Source organism: Felis catus, chromosome D4, assembly GCF_018350175.1.
Source record: "Felis catus isolate Fca126 chromosome D4, F.catus_Fca126_mat1.0, whole genome shotgun sequence".
Classification (NCBI taxonomy): Eukaryota; Metazoa; Chordata; class Mammalia; order Carnivora; family Felidae; genus Felis; species Felis catus.
In genome coordinates, this window is record NC_058380.1 from 5,207,104 (window position 1) to 5,224,598 (window position 17,495).

The window sequence follows — 17,495 nt, forward strand, 5'->3', positions numbered from 1 at the left end:
CCTGCCACCTTGTAGCCAGAGCACCTCTGTGTCTCTGGGGGTCCTGTCGGGGAGCCATGTAATTTCACATATGAAGACAGGTCTCGTGGGCATCAGTGTACGAGAGACTAATTGCTCTGCCCGTTCCCCCCCCCCACCCCCGCCCGAATTGTATTGCACAAAATCATATGATCTTGACCCATCAAGAGATGTCACTTTCTTCTAATTCAGGGATGTTCTTTCCATTCTGGAATTTCTTCCTGAAAGATACCTGGGTGTGGCGAGTTACTGACTCGCACTGACACGCCGTGTCTAAGCAGGAGCTAGAATGTCTCCTGCAACGAATCCTTCCTGCGCTATCTCCGCAGGCTGGTGGGGACCCCTCTCCCCTCCTCGTGTTTGCCTGCGTCCCTCTGTGACACGCCTGTCCCACACCCCGCGCGGAAATGCATGCCCTGTCTCTCAGGACGAATTTGGCTGCCTCAGTGTTGCAAGCTCAGTATGCGTCGGAGAGGAACCGGGGCTTAGATAGGGAGACTCAAGAAAGTTTTTCTCGGGACGCCTGGGTGGCTCAGTGGGTTAAGTGTCCGGCTTCAGTTCAGGTCCTGATCTTGTGGTTCGGGAGTTCGAGCCCCGAGTCGGGCTCTGTGCTGACAGCTCGGAGCCTGCAACCTGCCTTGTATTCTGTGTCTCCCTCTCTCTCTGCCCCTCCCCTGCTTACGCTTTGTTTCTCTCTCTCTCTCTCTCTCTCTCAAAAATAAATAAAGATTAAAAAAAATTTTTAAATAAGAAAGTGTTTCTCCAACTCATGGCCGATTTAATTCAGCACACATTGACCACGTGGCAGGCACGGTGCTGGAAGCTGAGGAAATAAAGACAAATACCGGTTCTCTACAAAACCTGCTGACCCCGTACGAGAACAGGGTGATTCATGAAAATGGCACCAGGTGTAATTTTTAGAACCACAGTTGTCATTGGTGCCTTTTGCTGAATGTCAGTTTTCAGGGGCCTTGGTGGATAATAATTGGGACTGTTAAAGTTTTGCCTTTCAAACGGGTCCAAATTCTCGGCTCCTTTAGGGCGCGGAAGCAGGGAAATCGGGGAGGAAACTGGAAAGTTCTCTCTCCAGAGCTGTGATTCCTCTGAGGTTCGGAACTCACGCAGCGGTGCGTGCTTTTAAAGCCAGGAAGGAATAGACTTGATCCTTTCGGTTGCCGGGCCAAGTGCCAGAGCTGAATTTCACAAAGGGCCTTCTTGACAGAGAGCTGGATCAAAATCAGCGTAAGGATGAAGCGTTTATGTCCCTCTTCAGGGAACTTATTTGAATCACAGCCTTGATTCTTAAGTGAATTCTCAGCTGTTGATACAAAGAAAGCCTTCGTTGTCTAATGGACACTAGTTTTTAGAGCAGTTTTCTGTTCACAGCAGAATTAAGCAGAAGGTACAGAGATTTCCCGTATCTCCCCCTTGCCCCCCACACATGCACAGCCTCCCTTGTTATCGACAGCCGCTATCAGAGGGGTTCATTTATTCAAACTGATGCTCTGGGGTTGGTACATCATTACCACCTAAAGTTCACCCAAGTTCGGGTTCACTTTTCGTGTGTATTCTGCAGCATTTGCCAAATGTGTAATGTCACATACCCCTCATCGCTGTGTCACACAAAATCTGGTGACCACTTCCTGAACACTGACAACTGCTGACCTCTTTCCCGTCTCCATAATTTTGCTTCCTCCAAAATGTCGTCGAGTTGAAGTCAACCTGGATGTAGCCTCTTCACACTGGCTTCTTTCACTTAGAAATAGGTATTTAAGGTTCCTCCATGTTTTTTTCATGGCTTGACAGCTCATTTCTCTTTATTGCTGAAAATACTCCATTACCTGGTTGTGGCACCCAGAGGTTTTTTGTTTTATCCATTCACCTACTGAAGGATATTGCGTTTGCTTCCAAGTGTTGGCAATCAGCGAATCAAGCCGCTATAAATCACGTGTGCGTGTTTTTGTGTGGACATTCAGTTTTCAACTCCTTTGGGCACATACCAAGGAGTACACTTGTTGGGATGCATGGCGGGAGTATATTTAGTTGTGTAAGAACGTGCCAAATTGTCTTTCCAGGAAGACTGCCATTTTGCATTCCCACCGGCAGTGGATGAGAGTTCCTCTTGGTCTACGCCCTCGCCAGCATTTTCTGTTGGCAGTGTTCCAGGTGTTGGCCCTTCTGATGGGTGCGTGTTGGTATCTCATTGTTTTAATTTCCATTTTCCCTGATGACATATCGTGTTGAGTCTCTTGTTACATGTTTATCTGACATCTGCGTATCTTCTTTGTGGAGGTGCCTGGAAGTCGTTGGACCATCTTTGAGATGGAGTTTTTTTTTTTTTTTTTTAATTGTTGAGTTTAAGAGTTTTTTTTATATTTTGGACAACAGTTCTTTGTCGGATGTATCTTTTTCAAATACCAACTCATGCCGGTCAGAGTGGCTTACATGAACAAATCAGGAGACTATAGATGCTAGAACGGGTGTGGAGAAACGGGAACCCCCTTGCACCGTTGGTGGGAATGCAAACTGGTGCAGCCGCTCTGGAAAACAGTGTGGAGGTCCCTCAAAAAATTAAAAATAGATCTACCCTATGACCCAGCAATAGCACTGCTAGGAATTGACCCAAGGGATACAGGAGGGCTGATGCATAGGGGCACTTGTACCCCAATGTTTAGAGCAGCGCTTTCAACAATAGCCAAATTATGGGAAGAGCCTAACTGTCCATCAATTGACGAATGGAAAAAGAAGATGTGGTTTTTATAGAGAATGGAATACTACTTGGTAACGAGAAAGAATGAAATCTGGCCATTTGTAGCAATGTGGATAGAACTGGAGGGTATTATGCTGAGTGAAATAAGCTAGGCAGAGAAAGACAGATACCATATTTTTTCACTCATGTGTGGATCCTGAAACTTAACAGAAGACCATGGGGGAGTGGAAGGGGGAAAAAAGTTACAGAGAGGGAAGGAGGCAAACCATAAGAGACTCTTAAATACTGAAAACAAACTGAGGGTTGGTGGGGGGGTGGGGTGGGGGAGAGGGGAAAGTGGGTGATGGGCATTGAGGAGGGCAGCTGTTGGGATGAGCACTGGGTGTTGTATGGAAACCAGTTTGACCATAAATTATATTTAATATAAAAAAATAAAGTGCTAATCTAATTCTTTCAAAAAAAAAGAAAAGACTCTCTTTTCTCCATTGTGTTGCCTTTTTCTCCTTTGAAAGATAAGGCGGCTGTATTGTGTGGGTCTGCTTCTGGGCTCTGTTCTGTTCTACTGATCTGTTTGTCAAGTTCTTTTGCCAATAACGCATCATCTTGATCGCCGTGGCTTTGTAGTAAGTCTTGAAGCCGAGTGGTGTCAGTCCTCCAACTTTAACCTTGTGTTGGCTATTCTGGGTTGTTTTTTCTCTCCACGTAAACTTTAGAATCGCTTTGTTGACAGCCACAAAGTAACTCGCGGGGATTTTGATTGAGACTACCTTGGTTGATAGACCAAATTGGAAGAACTGACATCCTAACAGTATTGAGTCTTCCTATTCTGGAGTATGGAATATCTCTCCATTTATTTAGTCTTTTTTTGATTTTATGCATCCGTGTTTATAGTTCTTCTCATAGACATCTTGTACATATTTTGTTAGATTTATGCCCAAGTATTCCATAATTTTGGGCGGGCCTTAATGTAAATGGTGTGTTTTTATTTTAAATTCAACTTATTCATTAATGGTATATAGAAAACTATTTGATTTTTCTGTGTTAACTTTATATCCTCTTGGCTTATTAGTTTCAGGGTTGTTGTTTTTTTTGTCAATTCTTTGGAATTTTCTACATAGATGATCGTGTCATTTGTGAACAACGACAGATTTCTTCCTTCCCGATCTGTATCCCTTTTATTTCCTCTTCTTGTTTCATTGCATCAATTAAGACTTCCGGTAGGATTTTGAAAAAGAATGGGACGTCCTTGTCTCGTTACTGATCTTAGTGGGAAAGTTTTAAGTTTGTCACTGTCAAGTATGATTTCACAGTAGGTTTTTTGTAGATATCCTTTTTCAAGTTGAGGAAGTTCCCCTCTGTTCCTAGTTTAAGAGTTTTTACTATGAATAGGTGTTGGATTTTGTCAAATACTTTTTTTGTGCATCTGTTTAAACGACTGATTTTTCTTGTTTAGCTTGTTGATGTGGTGGGTTAGATTAATTGCTTTTTGAATGTTGTTGAATCAGTCTTGTATACCTGGGATAAATTCCACCTGTTCATGGTATATAATTCTCTTTATACATTGTTGGATTCAGTTTGCTAATGTTTTGTTGAGGATTTTGCATCTATATTTATGAGAGATATTGGTCTATAGGTTTCTTTTCTTGTAAAATCAATGATTGGCTTCGGTACCATGGTAATTCAGTTGTCATAAAATGAATTAGAAAGTATTCCCTCTGCTTCTGTCTTCTGAAAGAATTTGTAGAGAATTGATAAAATTTTTTCCTTAAATGTTTGGTAGAATTTACCACTGAAGCCATTTAGACCTGGTACTTTCTGCTTTGGAAGGTTATTAATTATAGATTCAAATTCTGATAGATATAGGCCCATACAGATTGTCTTCCTTCTTGTGTGAATTTGGCAGATTAGATCTTATAAGGAGTCCATATCATCTAGATTATCTTTTTTTTTATTTTGTTTTGTTTTTATTTTTTTAATATATGAAATTTATTATCAAATTTGTTTCCATACAACACCCAGTGCTCATCCCAAAAGACACACTCTTCAATACCCATCACCTCCCCTCCCCTCCCTCCCACCCCCCATCAACCCTCACATATCATCTAGATTATCAAATTTGTGGGCAAAGAGTTGTCCGTATTACTTCTTTATTAGCCATTTAATGTCCATGGGATCTGTAGTGATGTTCTGTCTTTCATTTCTGATACTGATAATTTTTGTCTTCTCTCTTTCTCTTTTTTAAGCCAGCTTGGCTAGAATCATTTACTGATCTTTTCAAAGAGCCAACTTTTGGTTTTATTGATTTTCTCCACTGATTTCCTATTTTTAAGTTTATTGATTTGTGTTCTAACAAGAAGACTTTTTCAAAGGTGATTTTGTGTATTTGAGTTACAGATTTTCTGGAAGTTTAAAGTCAGATCAGTAGGCAGGAAACTTCTTTTAAAAAAAATTTTTTTTTAACATTCATTTTTGAGAAACAGAGCATGCGTGGGGGAGGGGCAGAGAGAGAGGGAGACACAGAATTGGAAGCAGGTTCCAGGCTCTGAGCTGTCAGCTCAGAGCCCGACGTGGGGCTCGAACTCACAACGTGTGAGATCATGACCTGAGCCGAAGTCGGAAGCTTAACCAACTGAGCCCACCTTGGCACCCCTGGAAGCTCCTTTTATTAGCAAATATCTGCCCAGCTACATCTTACCTACCATTTGGATTTCAGAATTTGGAATATACTATTTTGTAATTTAAAATTTTCTCAAAAACATGTAAGGCATTTTACAAATGCTTTGATCTAAAAGAGGAAACACTACCAGTATGAATTCAGTCAGCTGGAGGGAACATGAGGTATAATTTAATCGTAAGAACAATGATTATTTCACATTCATACCTAATAATAGGTGCAGTTAATGGATATTAATTTGCTATATCGCATCACTAAAATTAATGGCAAGTTGTTTTTGTAGTGTTACTATTTGATTTACAATAAACAGCGAATCCTTCATTGCTGAGGAGTAATTTCATAGGCAACATCTGGATCTCGATGTATTCATTCAACAGCTGTGATTCAATACAGTGAACATAAACCAAATCTTTGAGATAATTCATGACATACGTTATGATAAGAGAGGAAGCCTAGAAGTAAAAACAAAAGTGTTTCACTTTGGACTGTACTAATGGACGGGTGTGCAATTATTAAATAAAGTAGCCAGGAACTTGGAATAATGTGCCCTTTCTGACTTTGTTCTCCCAGAGATACAACTATATTCTATTATTGGAATGTGTGACTTATTGGAGCAGACGAGAAATCTGAAATCACCTCTGCTTTTCTCCACCTGAATTTCTAACAGGCTGGGCCATGAGGGTCACGCAGGTAACCAGCACAGACTGGTGCAGTTGTCCAAGCTCATGGAATGCCCAGTTGCTATTGCCAAGTAGAGACCCACATGGGGTAGTTGCAGGTCTGAGCACACAGCAGCACACATTTTCAGGGGCAAGCGAGGGTAGGGGTGGGTGAGATGGGGTGGAGAATTATTCAGGGGTCACTAGAGCAGCCCGTATGCCATGCTTACAAACTTGGAATGTCCTACAGATTCTGGGGGGTCATTACCTCCTGTCCACGGTGTATGTCTCTGAAGGTTGGAAACGGGCCCATGCCCCAGAACATTTGTTCAGTACTGTGGTCCAAAGTAGTGAAGACCTGGATTGGGAATCTGCATGGATTGGGACTCTGTAAGCGTATACCTCGGGAAGGGCAGGAAGGTGGCCCTAGATGTTCCCAAAGTTCTCAGAGGCCTCGATGGGCCACCAGGAATGGTGGATATTGGAGTGACAGACCGGCTCCAGGTCTTAGTCCTCTTGACAGAGAGAGATTCCCAGGTATCACCAGGCTCTACTGAGTCCAAATGTTCTTGCTGGTCCAGTGGCCAAGGGGCGTGGCATTGTGTGCATCTGGGCCTTGATTCAAGCTGCGCACTTGGGAAGGGCAAGTAGGGCCAGAAGTCCAGCTCCAGGGGACTTTGTGACTCGCTCTCTTGTCCATTCCAGGGACTAGAGTCCGTTATGGTATGTTCAAGTCCGAAAAACAAGCAGCCAGCAACCATGAATTTTCTGTGTTGAGGAATTGTTAATCTTGTCCAAAAGGTAATGCATCTGGGCGCCTGGGGGGCTCAGTCGGTTAATCATCCGACTTTGGCTCCAGGTCATGATCTGAAGGCTTGTGAGTTCGAGCCCTGTGTCGGGCTCTGTGCTGACAGCTCAGATCCTGGAGCCTGCTTGGGATTCTGTGTCTCCCTCTCTCTCTGCCCCTCCCCCACTCTTCACACTCAGATTGGCTATGTTCCCCAGTTGTGGGAAGTTCCAGATTTCTAAGATTTCATCTGGAAAAAAAAAAGATATGAGTTTGAAAAACGGAAGCTGAAATAATTGTTTTATAATTTCAGTCTAAGGCTGTTCTGTTGGTGAGACAAACAATAGGCTTTTGATTAAAATGGCATTGTAATAGGGACAACTACTGAGACCAGGTTTGAGCATTCCATAAATATGAATTTGTTATATCAGAGTGCACACAAGGATGTCCCTAGCACTCTGATCTGAGTCATACATAAATCATGAACAATTGTGGTGTGTTTATTTTTTTTCCTCTAAAACACATGACAATGGATCATCGCCTTTCTGTTAGAATCCTTAAGCTTCTCTGAGAACGTAACCTTGAGTACATTTGGACCACTGACGGATGAATGCATTTCAAAATTAAGATTATTGCGTAGAATCCTTCTTATGACTATGAGTGGTTATTATGAAGGGAAATAAAATTACTTTAGCTTCTTTAACTGTAATATTCTCTGTCTATTTTCATATGTTAATTCTCATAAGCTCATTATCTGTTCTCAAGTTGCTTCTCCCCCTAAGTGAGAAGTAGTGATTCTTTAAAGTTGTTTTGCCATTTCACTTGTTAAAAGCCGTAATTTGTGAATAATTCTTGTAGCTTTGAAACATTTCAGGGATCTTCCGTTGTTTTGGACAGAAATAGTATTCATCAGATTATTCATAAGAATGATACTCATTTAGTGGGATTCGAATGTCTTTTCATGATGCCAGAAAAAGAAAAAGAAATTGGGTCTTGACACTCTTTTGCTCCAGGAATCTTAGTAGAAAATAGAGACATTTCAGATTGAAAACCGCAGTTACTGGAGGTTTGGGATGACTCCTGAGGCTTTACCTTGCGTGGATGTAATTCAGTGAGAAACACACCGAATGCTTGGAAGACACTGTCCAAGTCCACAGCCGCTCCTCTCCAGGTGCCTCATAGGATGTGACCACCTTGTTTTAGACCACACATATTCTCAAGATTTACTCTGTTGGAGTAAATTGGAACACCGTCTTTAGAAGCCTCTGAGTTAGACTAAATAGAGACAGTTTTAAAATAAATTTTATAAATTGTTATTCCAAAGGAAGGATTACATCACAAAAGCTATTACTTTTTTTTTTTGTTTTTTTTAAAGACCAAGCTTCTCATGTCTTCTTTGAGGAAAGAATAAAAAAATGACAGTATGGTTTGGAACTTTGAACATTGCCTTCCACATATACACGAAAGTGTCCTTCTAGAATATTTTGAAGGAACTTACGAAGCGCTGACTTGTTTTATGATAGTTAGAATAATAAAAGCAAATACTTTTAACGCTCATAGCCGTCTTCTTAGTGTGTGACTCCCCATTGACAGTTAAGTGACTCCTTGCTGTACTGCTGGGAGAGTTGACTCCCCATGGTATAATTATGCGCTATCTGCACAGTTATTCCCATTGAACTGATGAGAAAACTGAGGCTTAGGAAAGGGTGAGTGCCACCGGAAGAGTAGGCAGCCTGGCCAATGCCAGCCCCACCCAAGTCTGGCTCCAAAATCTATGCTAAGTTCTCATTAGGTTTCCAGCTTAAGGGGAGACTGTAAATGGTGAGATGACAGTGGTGTGAGTGGAGGGGGCTGACGGGGTAGCATCGGGAAAGACTCTCGAAGGAATCTGTGAGGCGGCCAAGGCTGGGAAAAGAGCAGGCTTCCCAAGACGGACATTAGTGGAAATAATCCTGTCTTGGTCTCAACCTTCAAGGTAGTGGCGAGGCCCCCGGGACCTCTTTACGTACAGGCAGAATAATGCGGGCCTGGTCTGTTCAACGTGCTGGCATCCCCTGAGAAAGTTCTAGGCTAACACTCAAGTTAGCACTGTTGACTGTGAACTGTAGACAACCCCCCTCCTCTGGAATTTTCTGAAATATTAATGATGCCCCAGTAATAACTCAACAGCTTTGTGCTTCCAGTGTGCACACCCATGTGTGTGTGTGTGTGTGTGTGTGTGTGTGTGTGTGTGTATGATTGGGAAGAAAGCTAATTATAGTGAAATGCTGATATCAATAAATTAGAAATTGTAATATAATAAGTCTCCTTAGTTATTAGCACATTAAATAACAAAATCCGGTGGTGAGTTGAATATTGCTATTTTGAAGTAATGAGAATCGTAAATAATATTTCTAGATAGCCGTGACAACAATGACTGCCATCAAAACGTCTGTAACTTAGGATGGTAACAAATTCGTGGGCACTACTGAAAACATTGTGATTTGCCTGTATTTACGATTAAAGAAAATGCTGAATTTTAGCTAGAGGTTAATGAAAGTGAAGGTGTCGTTTTTGTTTTTTGTTTTCTATTTGTCTTTATAGGCTTCTGAAATCATTTGTATTCCATGTTATGAACCAGGTCAGGCAGGGTTCCTTGATTCAGTGTGTCTGAAAAGCCCTCTTAGGCTTTTCATTGGACTTCTAATGAATCTTTAGATCAACCTGGGGACGACTGATCCTTTAAAAATACGGTCTTCCTGTTGGCGATGGCTGGAGTCAGTATTTTATGTAATGTCTTTCAATACAGTTGTTATAATAATCCCCATAAATGTTTTTCAGTTTTGGAAGATTCATTCTTAGATACTTTATGTGTTTTGTTATTATTTGATATTCTGGTTAATTTATTTTCTAACCCTAGATTGAGTTTAAAATGAAATCGGGCTATTAAGCTCGTCAGTTACTTTTGGATTTTCTACCTGCACAGTCATATCATCTGGAAGTGATGACAGTTCCTTTTTTTGTTTTTTCCCAATTCTGTGCTTTTAATTTTTAAATGTTCTCTTATGTACTGATAGGCCTTTCAGAGAAGCATTCAACAGAAGTGGTGATGCCTATTAAAATCTTCTTTTTGATTTTAAAGGAAATTCTTCTAATAGTTCCCCATTGAGGGGCAGTGGGCTGGAGCCAACTTTTAGCAGCTAGCAAGAGCCAATCACTAACTTCTCATGAATTTTGTTAAGTCAGCTGTTAAAATACAGCCGTCATTAAAGATGAAATGATAGGAAGTTACAATTAAGTAAATCATGGTAAAAACAAAGGTAAATTTTCCAAACACACAGCTTAATTACTTAATTTCATGGCCTTTTTCTATTTATTTGTGCGCTGGATGTTGTTTCTGTATCTTGTATTTGCATATGGTGGAAATACTATCTAATGACGTGACATGTGTGAGCCTCTTTCCAATTCCATGATCGATGATGTCACGTTGACAGCTTCGAAGTGGCCACCATGGGAATCTTTACACCACGGAAAAATGGCCAAGGTTCCCAATCAGGGCTTTTATTTGCTTTAGGAGACCGTGGTTGTACATTTACTAACACGTTTCTGCTTAAGGCTGATGTTTGTTTGCTGCAGGTTCTCACATTTTCTTAGCCTGTCAACTAAAAAAAGAAAGAAGGAAGGACAGGAGCAAGGGTGGGAGGGAAGAAGAGAGGGAAGGAGAGAAGAAGACAGAACAGCCTCGAGCAGTGGGTTAACCTGAACTTGGTATTTTCCGCACAGATAGCTGTGACGCCCCGCTGGCATCCACCTTGCCTCGAGCGTCCTTCAGCAGCTCCTCGGAGCTGTCCAGCAGCCACGGCCCTGGGTTTGCAAGTCTTAATCGCAGAGATGGTGAGTCTGATGCCGTCTTGTTGCTAATCCATCATGATTCTGCCTCAGAATAATTATTCTTCGTTAATATTCATTCTTGCGGTTCAAAAAGTAATTGTATCGCAGTTTAATGAAAATGAGGAAGCAGGTTCAACATGTTATCATTTTGCTAGCTCCCTCCTTCTTTAGTATTAATCTCTTTTGTTTGTTTTGACATCTCCCTTCCCTGTTGGTTGCTAGCAAATGATCGTAAATGAGGTTCAAATCAGAAGGGAATTATTGGAGGCTCTAGACTATTTCCTATTTTATCATCCTTTTTTAGTTTTAGAACACTCTGGGTGGGTGACTAGTCAAGTATGCTTCTCATGAGTAACTAAAACGAGTGAATGAGCCAGTGTCACAGGCACTGGGGAACACTTAACAAGCCACTGCCTGGCATCCGTGCGATGTGAAGCTGCCATGGGATCGTGATGGGGAAACGGTTCCGTCCCAGGACGTGGCCTGGCAGGTACCTGGGTGACAGCTCCTGTTGAAAACAGATTCCCTTCCTATGGGTGGGAAGGGAGCTAATGGCTTTCTTTTTTGGAGATGCATTCATTCACTCTTGCTTCTTGAGTGTCACTGATTAAATTACTTTTTATCTTTTGCACAAATACTAGTTCAGTGGATTAAAATAAGTTAATAAGCATACTTAAAAATCAAATATTTTACTACCTTTTCAAGGGATAGATTAGGGGCACCTGGCTAGCTCAGTCAGAAGAGTGGGTGACTCTTGATCTTGGGGTCATGAGTTTGAGCTCCCATGTTGGGTGTAGAGATTCCCTAAAAGTAAAGGGATAGATGCATTTTTTGGTGAGATTAATTCAGAAAGTAAAATTTTATTTAAAAAAATATTTTTTAAACGTTTATTTTTGAGACAGAGAGAGACAGAGCATGAATGGGGGAGGGTCAGAGAGAGAGGGAGACACAGAATATGAAACAGGCTCCAGGCTCTGAGCTGTCAGCACAGAGCCCGGCGCGGGGCTCGAACTCACGGACCGTGAGATCATGACCTGAGCCGAAGTCGGACGTTTAACCTACTGAGCCACCCAGGCGCCCCAGAAAGTAAAATTTTAAATTAACCGTGTCCCTTATAAATGTAAAGTCTGCAGATATTACTAAGGAACTGAGTATTTTTCTCCCTTCCTTTGGTATTTCTAAGATCATAGTTTAAGTATAGCTTGAATTTTATTATGTCCTTAAAAATCAAGTGTGGGAACCCAGTAAGTGGCCAAATAGACTGCAAGGGCGGAGTAAGGACACAATGAAGACTTTTGGTGAGTTTAGGGTGGGAGAGCATGCCCGCTGTTGACCCGACGACCACCTTCATGGCCGTTTACTATGAAGAAGCATTTCTGGCCAGATATTTACTCCTCCAGATAATTACAAAGCATCATTCATGATAATTTTTAGCATTCCAGTAAAAATATCTTTTCATTTGAAGCTAGGTTCCAATTAATAATTAAATGATCAGAGGCGCCTGGGTGGCGCAGTTGGTTAAGTGTCCAACCCTTGATGTCGGCTCAGGTCATGATCTCACTGTTTGTGAGTCTGAGCCCCGAGTCGGGTCCTGTGCTGATGGCATGGTGCCTGCTTGACATTTTCTCTCCCCCTCTCTGCCCCTCCCCTTCTTGGGCTCGCACATGTCCTCTCTCTCTCTCTGTCTCAAAATAAATAAATAAACATTAAAAAAATAAATGATCAAATTTACTATTTTTGGTCTGGTGGTTACTCTAATAGCCAGCTCAACATCTAAACTTTCCAGTGGTTGCCCAAAGACTGTCAAAACTAAATAAGCACCATATTTAATTAGTTTAAAGAATCCCAACGGGCCTGTGTATTGTGTTTCTGATTTGCAGGGACAGAATATCTTTATGATTCAGGCCTCTTGTGCTGTCAGTATGGTGACACTGGGAAGTTTATAAACATTAGAAGGGAAAATCCTGATGTTTGAGATGAATTTATTTCTACTACATTTAATTAAGAAATTAATAACAGCATATGATAAGCAGCCTTTATAAAATGGTAAGTATAAAGCTTATTTATTATGTTCAGACCACTCTCTTTGCAAATTTAATTTTTTTAAGAGAGTGGCAATCAACTGACGAGGTTGTTGCTACTCAGATTGTACACAATGCACATTTCACTGACTGTTCCTTCATTTTACCATCTGATTTCATACGCATTCCTAAAATGAGACTGAGGTACACAGTTTATCAATCAATATTCCTTCGGAAGGATTATCTGTATATATTTTCTGTTAAAAGCCAGCATCCCAGATTCTTTCCTGCCATTTCCTTTGCCTTTGTAAATGCTGGAGAACGTGTTGGTTCACTTCAGTTTAGGGTATTACGATGCAAAATGTGAATTGTATAAAATGTGGATGATTATAATGATGATGATGATTCTTCATACATAATAGTTTTAGCTTTTTTGAAACTTCTGTGCGTGATCTGCTGGCGAAGATCTTGTTAGACTACCTGATTGTATGACTAGTTTCCTTGGTCTGTGTTGTGGGACTTGGAGGTTTTAAAGAAGGTGGTCTTTCTTACCTTCCTAGTTTCTTATTTTGCATAGAAGTCATTGAGCTTTTACGACTTTGTATGAAAAATTAGAAATATCTGAAATATCATGGCCTCTTCCGGGAATTTTATATATAGCTGATCACTGCATGGAGTAGTAAGGATATATATCTGCAAGTCAAAGGGGAGAGCGGGGTTCAAGGGGCTCAGAAAGCCATGACTCCTGACTCCTACGTAACCACATGTTTTTCCGTGTTTTCTTGTGAGTTCTCTAATGGAAGTGCCAGTCATTGTGGAGATAATGCTGAGTTAGTATCATCTTTCAACATAAGACTAAGTGCTCCTGTAATTTATTTTTGAAATCTCTATTCGGGTTCCCTTAAAGTTCCCATTTTGATGTCCGGAGTTGGGTTCCCGATGATACATTGCACAAAATGCCCACACTGATGCAATGCACGCTACTGTTTTATACAAAGGAACATAAATTGCTGAAAAGTTAGCATCCCCATGTGCCTGAATGTGTAATTTTTCAAAACTGATAGATTTTAAGAAGTAAATCATAGACACATACATTTATTCATGTACCTGCTCCAGAAAATTGATGCCATTAGATAAAAGTGTAAAGTCCTTGAAAATTGGGTTGGATCGTTCATATTGGCTGATTTTGTTTCCATCAATATTAAATTGAATATTTCCTAAAATTACAAGTTATCTAATATTTCTTATGCAAAATCAAGACTGCAGGAATCTGGCTGTATAATATAAATAAGAACATGCTTGACTTCATATCTGTCTTCTCAAAAATCTCCTAAAGACTCTTTGTACTCCCAAGTTCATGCAGACAAAAGTTAATTAACAAAAACAGCCCCTCCCCGCCAACTATGTTCTAGTAAGCCATGCTGGACTTGCACTCTGCATTTTGCTTGTGAAATAGCCTTCTGTGTTTTTCCAATTATTGTTACTCCGGGTGACCCTTCCTCCAGCTGGCTCAGTAGCACTGCAGAGGCTGTTTTCCAGCTCTGGACACCATGTTCTTTTCAGTCATGTGATCTGTAAGTGCAGGCGTGATGGTGAGATGCGTGGTCTTGCCGGAAGCTATTTGAAATTGACTAGGAAGAAACATGCACACGTGCTGTCCTCCCTGTGTGTTCCCCTTTTCAAATGCTTGCATGAACACTCACTTTGAGACAGACGAGCTGCTCTGTTCCTCACCCGGATGCTGAACATCATGGGTTTTAATGCAGCAAGTCACGTCATTGGTGACAATGCAGTGAGAGTGCTTTAAACTTAACTTTATTGTGGCACCTGGTCAGTTAAGCACCCAACTCTTGATTTCAGCTCAGGTCATGATCTCACACTTTGTGGGATCGAGCCCCGTGTCAGGCTTCATGCTGACAATGTGGCGTGGGACCTGCCTGGGACTCTGTCTCTCCCTCCCTCTCTCTCTGCCCCTCCCCCACTTGTTCTCTTTTTCTCTCTCTCAAAATAAATAAGCATTAAAAAAAATAAACTTAGGGGAACCTGGGTAGCTCCGTCGGTTAAGTGTCCGACTTCGGCTCAGGTCATGATCTCGCAGTCTGTGAATTCGAGCCCCGTGTCAGGATCTGTGCTGACAGCTTGGAGCCTGGAGCCTGCTTCCGATTCTGTGTCTCCCTCTCTCTGTGCCCTTCCCCTGTTTGCACTCTGTCTCTCTCTCAAAAATAAGTAAACACTAAAAAATAAAAATAAACAACTTTCTCAAACACGGCATTTCAGGATACCACGTTAGTTATTGCACACAGAAAGTAAATGGGGGAAAACTGAACTGACTAGGTGTTTTCTTTTCTCTTCGAATTTTCCATCTTTCCCGTATGGAGACATTGAGCCCATAAAATGCAGACTGCATTACTGGGCAGAGTCAGGAAAGATTTTTGTCTAATGATGCCAATACAGTTCATGGCTGAGCATTTCAGAAACTGTCCTCAGATTTACAATATTTATTTCTTGGTAATGAAGTTGAGTGACAAGTACAAGTTTATACTGTAGGTTTTAGCAAGATAAAGAAAACTGACTACATTAGGGAAAGTGCTTAGATACGCTTTCTTATAACATCGGGACTCCGATTACTTGAACTCTGCAATATTCTAAACAGGACATGATGTAAAAGTCATTGGTTTTTAACAAAGAAATGTTTTTAAAAATTGAAAGAGTAAGTAAAGTGAAAATGTGTCAACTCCCGACATGCATCAAAATATTACCTCAAAAATGTTTGATGCAAATCTCATAATAGTAAACTTTTATGTCATGTTTTTTTTTCATTAAATTGCAGTTCCTGTATATTCCTATCTTTTGTTCACAGGCCAGGAGGCTGATGGAACTGGCCGGTATTCCCAGATGAGAGACTGAGCAATTGCAGTGAAGGGTCTTGGACACCAGATTCTGAATTCTGTTTATCTGTCCTCCTTAAAAGTTTTTAGACCTAGTAGGACTAATACACATTCTCTTTTTAATTTTTTTTTAAAGTTTATTTATTTAATTAGTTATTGGGAGAGTACGAGCAGGGGAGGGGCAGAGAGGGACGGAGAGAGAGACAGAGCACAAGCTGGGGAGAGGCAGAGAGAAAGGGAGACACAAAACCCAAAGCAGGCTCCAGGCTCTGAGCTGTCAGTACAGAGCCTGACGTGGGGCTCCAACCCATGAACTGTGAGATCACGATCTGAGCCAAAGTCGATGCTTAACTGACTGAGCCATCCAAGCATCCCATGCGCATTCTATTTTTAAACCACAATTTATTTTCTTTCCCTTCCCTTCCCTTCCCTTCCCTTCCCTTCCCTTCCCTTCCCTTCCCTTCCCTTCCCTTCCCTTCCCTTCCCTTCCCTTCTCCTCTTTCTTTCCCCTCCCTCCCTTCCTCCTTCCTTCCTCCTCTCCTCCCCTCCCCTCCCCTCCCCTCCTCTCTTCTCTCCTTCCCAAAATAACTTTGCAGATGCACTGTGGATACTGAGTGCAATGGGCAGGCCAAACATAAGAGCATTGATGCAAAATATGCCCATGTACTAAGCACGGAGCGCTGTCTCTGGCCGTGCAGCTTTATTAAATCACAGCTTGTCTAAAATGCAAGATGGCAGCACGTGGGAAGAGAAGCCCGAACAGCAAGGTGTGTGCTGACCTTACTGTAGAGTTGTCACACGGACCACACACGGAGCTGCTCTGATCCTCCCGGAGCCCTCCTCAAGCTCCAGAGTCCCCAGGTTCCTGCCATGGAGTCTATGGTACTTGATGAGACAAACCAGAACAAACCCAGCGTTTTCCAGTGTCGCCACTGACCTTCAGGGAGGCGGTGTTGTTGGTCCTTTTCTCTCCCAAGCAGCCCAAAATTATAGAGTTACCCTAGGAGGAGGGAGTCCTCCCTCTCTTCCAGATTCAGTGGCCTCTGACGGGTGGCTGAGTGTCTCCTGGAGATGCTCAGATTTCTGAGCATTTTTTCCTGCTCTTTTCAAGACCACGTTTGGGTGAGGACGGGCTCATGCCCTCCTGGAGCTGCATGGTGGGAGGGACTCCCTCTGCTGTCCGCTGAGGGTAGGTTGTTGGCTCTTAACCCTGCGGGTTAGTTGGCATCCTCTCCCAAAGCCCATGGTGGTTATACCTCATGGTGCTTTCTTGGCAAGGCCGCACTCCCTGGGTCATCTGTCCCTTGAGGAATATACGTCCCATGTCACTTCCGGGCTCCCTGAGATCTGACCGTGAGTCTCACCTGGTTTCCGGCCTGAGCCCTCCGTTACACGTTTAACTTGCTCTTGCCAAGTTGACCTTCTGTTCAGATCGAGTCGGGACTCTCATTTTAACTTCTGTGTCCCCTTTTGATGGCCACTGGCGAATTCTGGGTCACCATGCCGAGGGGAAAAGAGCACCGCATGGTTTTGTCCTGGCAACTTAGGCCCAGAAGTGACCTGTCACTTCCACTCGCGGCTTGTTGGCCAGAGTTGGTCATGTAGCCTTGCCCCCCCTGCAAGGGGCCTGGACTGCTGTCCTCCACATGCCCAGAAGGGAGAAAGCAGGCAACATTTGGCAAACAGTTAGTGACTGCGTGGCCCCTACCAGCGCATCTCCCAGAATTCCAGCGGAAGCCAAGCCAAAGCCGGTCCTCTGCTCTTTGCTTATTCCTCTCCCTTTTCTTGGTCCACGGGCTTCATCCCCGAGCAAAGATGTCTGACTCACCTTGTGCAGCCACCTTCACTCGTCCTCCATTCCGGCTCTT

The 17,495-nt window shown here is 42.3% G+C and overlaps 1 protein-coding gene across 7 annotated transcripts in view; it reads left to right on the top strand.

The window, feature by feature from the left end:
* LOC101096853 (contactin-associated protein-like 3) overlaps window positions 1-17,495 on the top strand; it is a 195,586-nt gene that overhangs the window by 21,947 nt on the left and 156,144 nt on the right. For 6 of the 7 annotated variants that reach the window (XM_045042673.1, XM_045042675.1, XM_045042677.1 and 3 more), the window contains exon 2: window positions 10,611-10,721. The exons of the other annotated variant lie outside the window; for it this stretch is intronic. In XM_045042673.1, coding sequence (XP_044898608.1) covers window positions 10,611-10,721 — 111 coding nt within the window. The remainder of the gene's footprint in view (window positions 1-10,610; window positions 10,722-17,495) is intronic. 7 annotated transcript variants of the gene reach the window in all.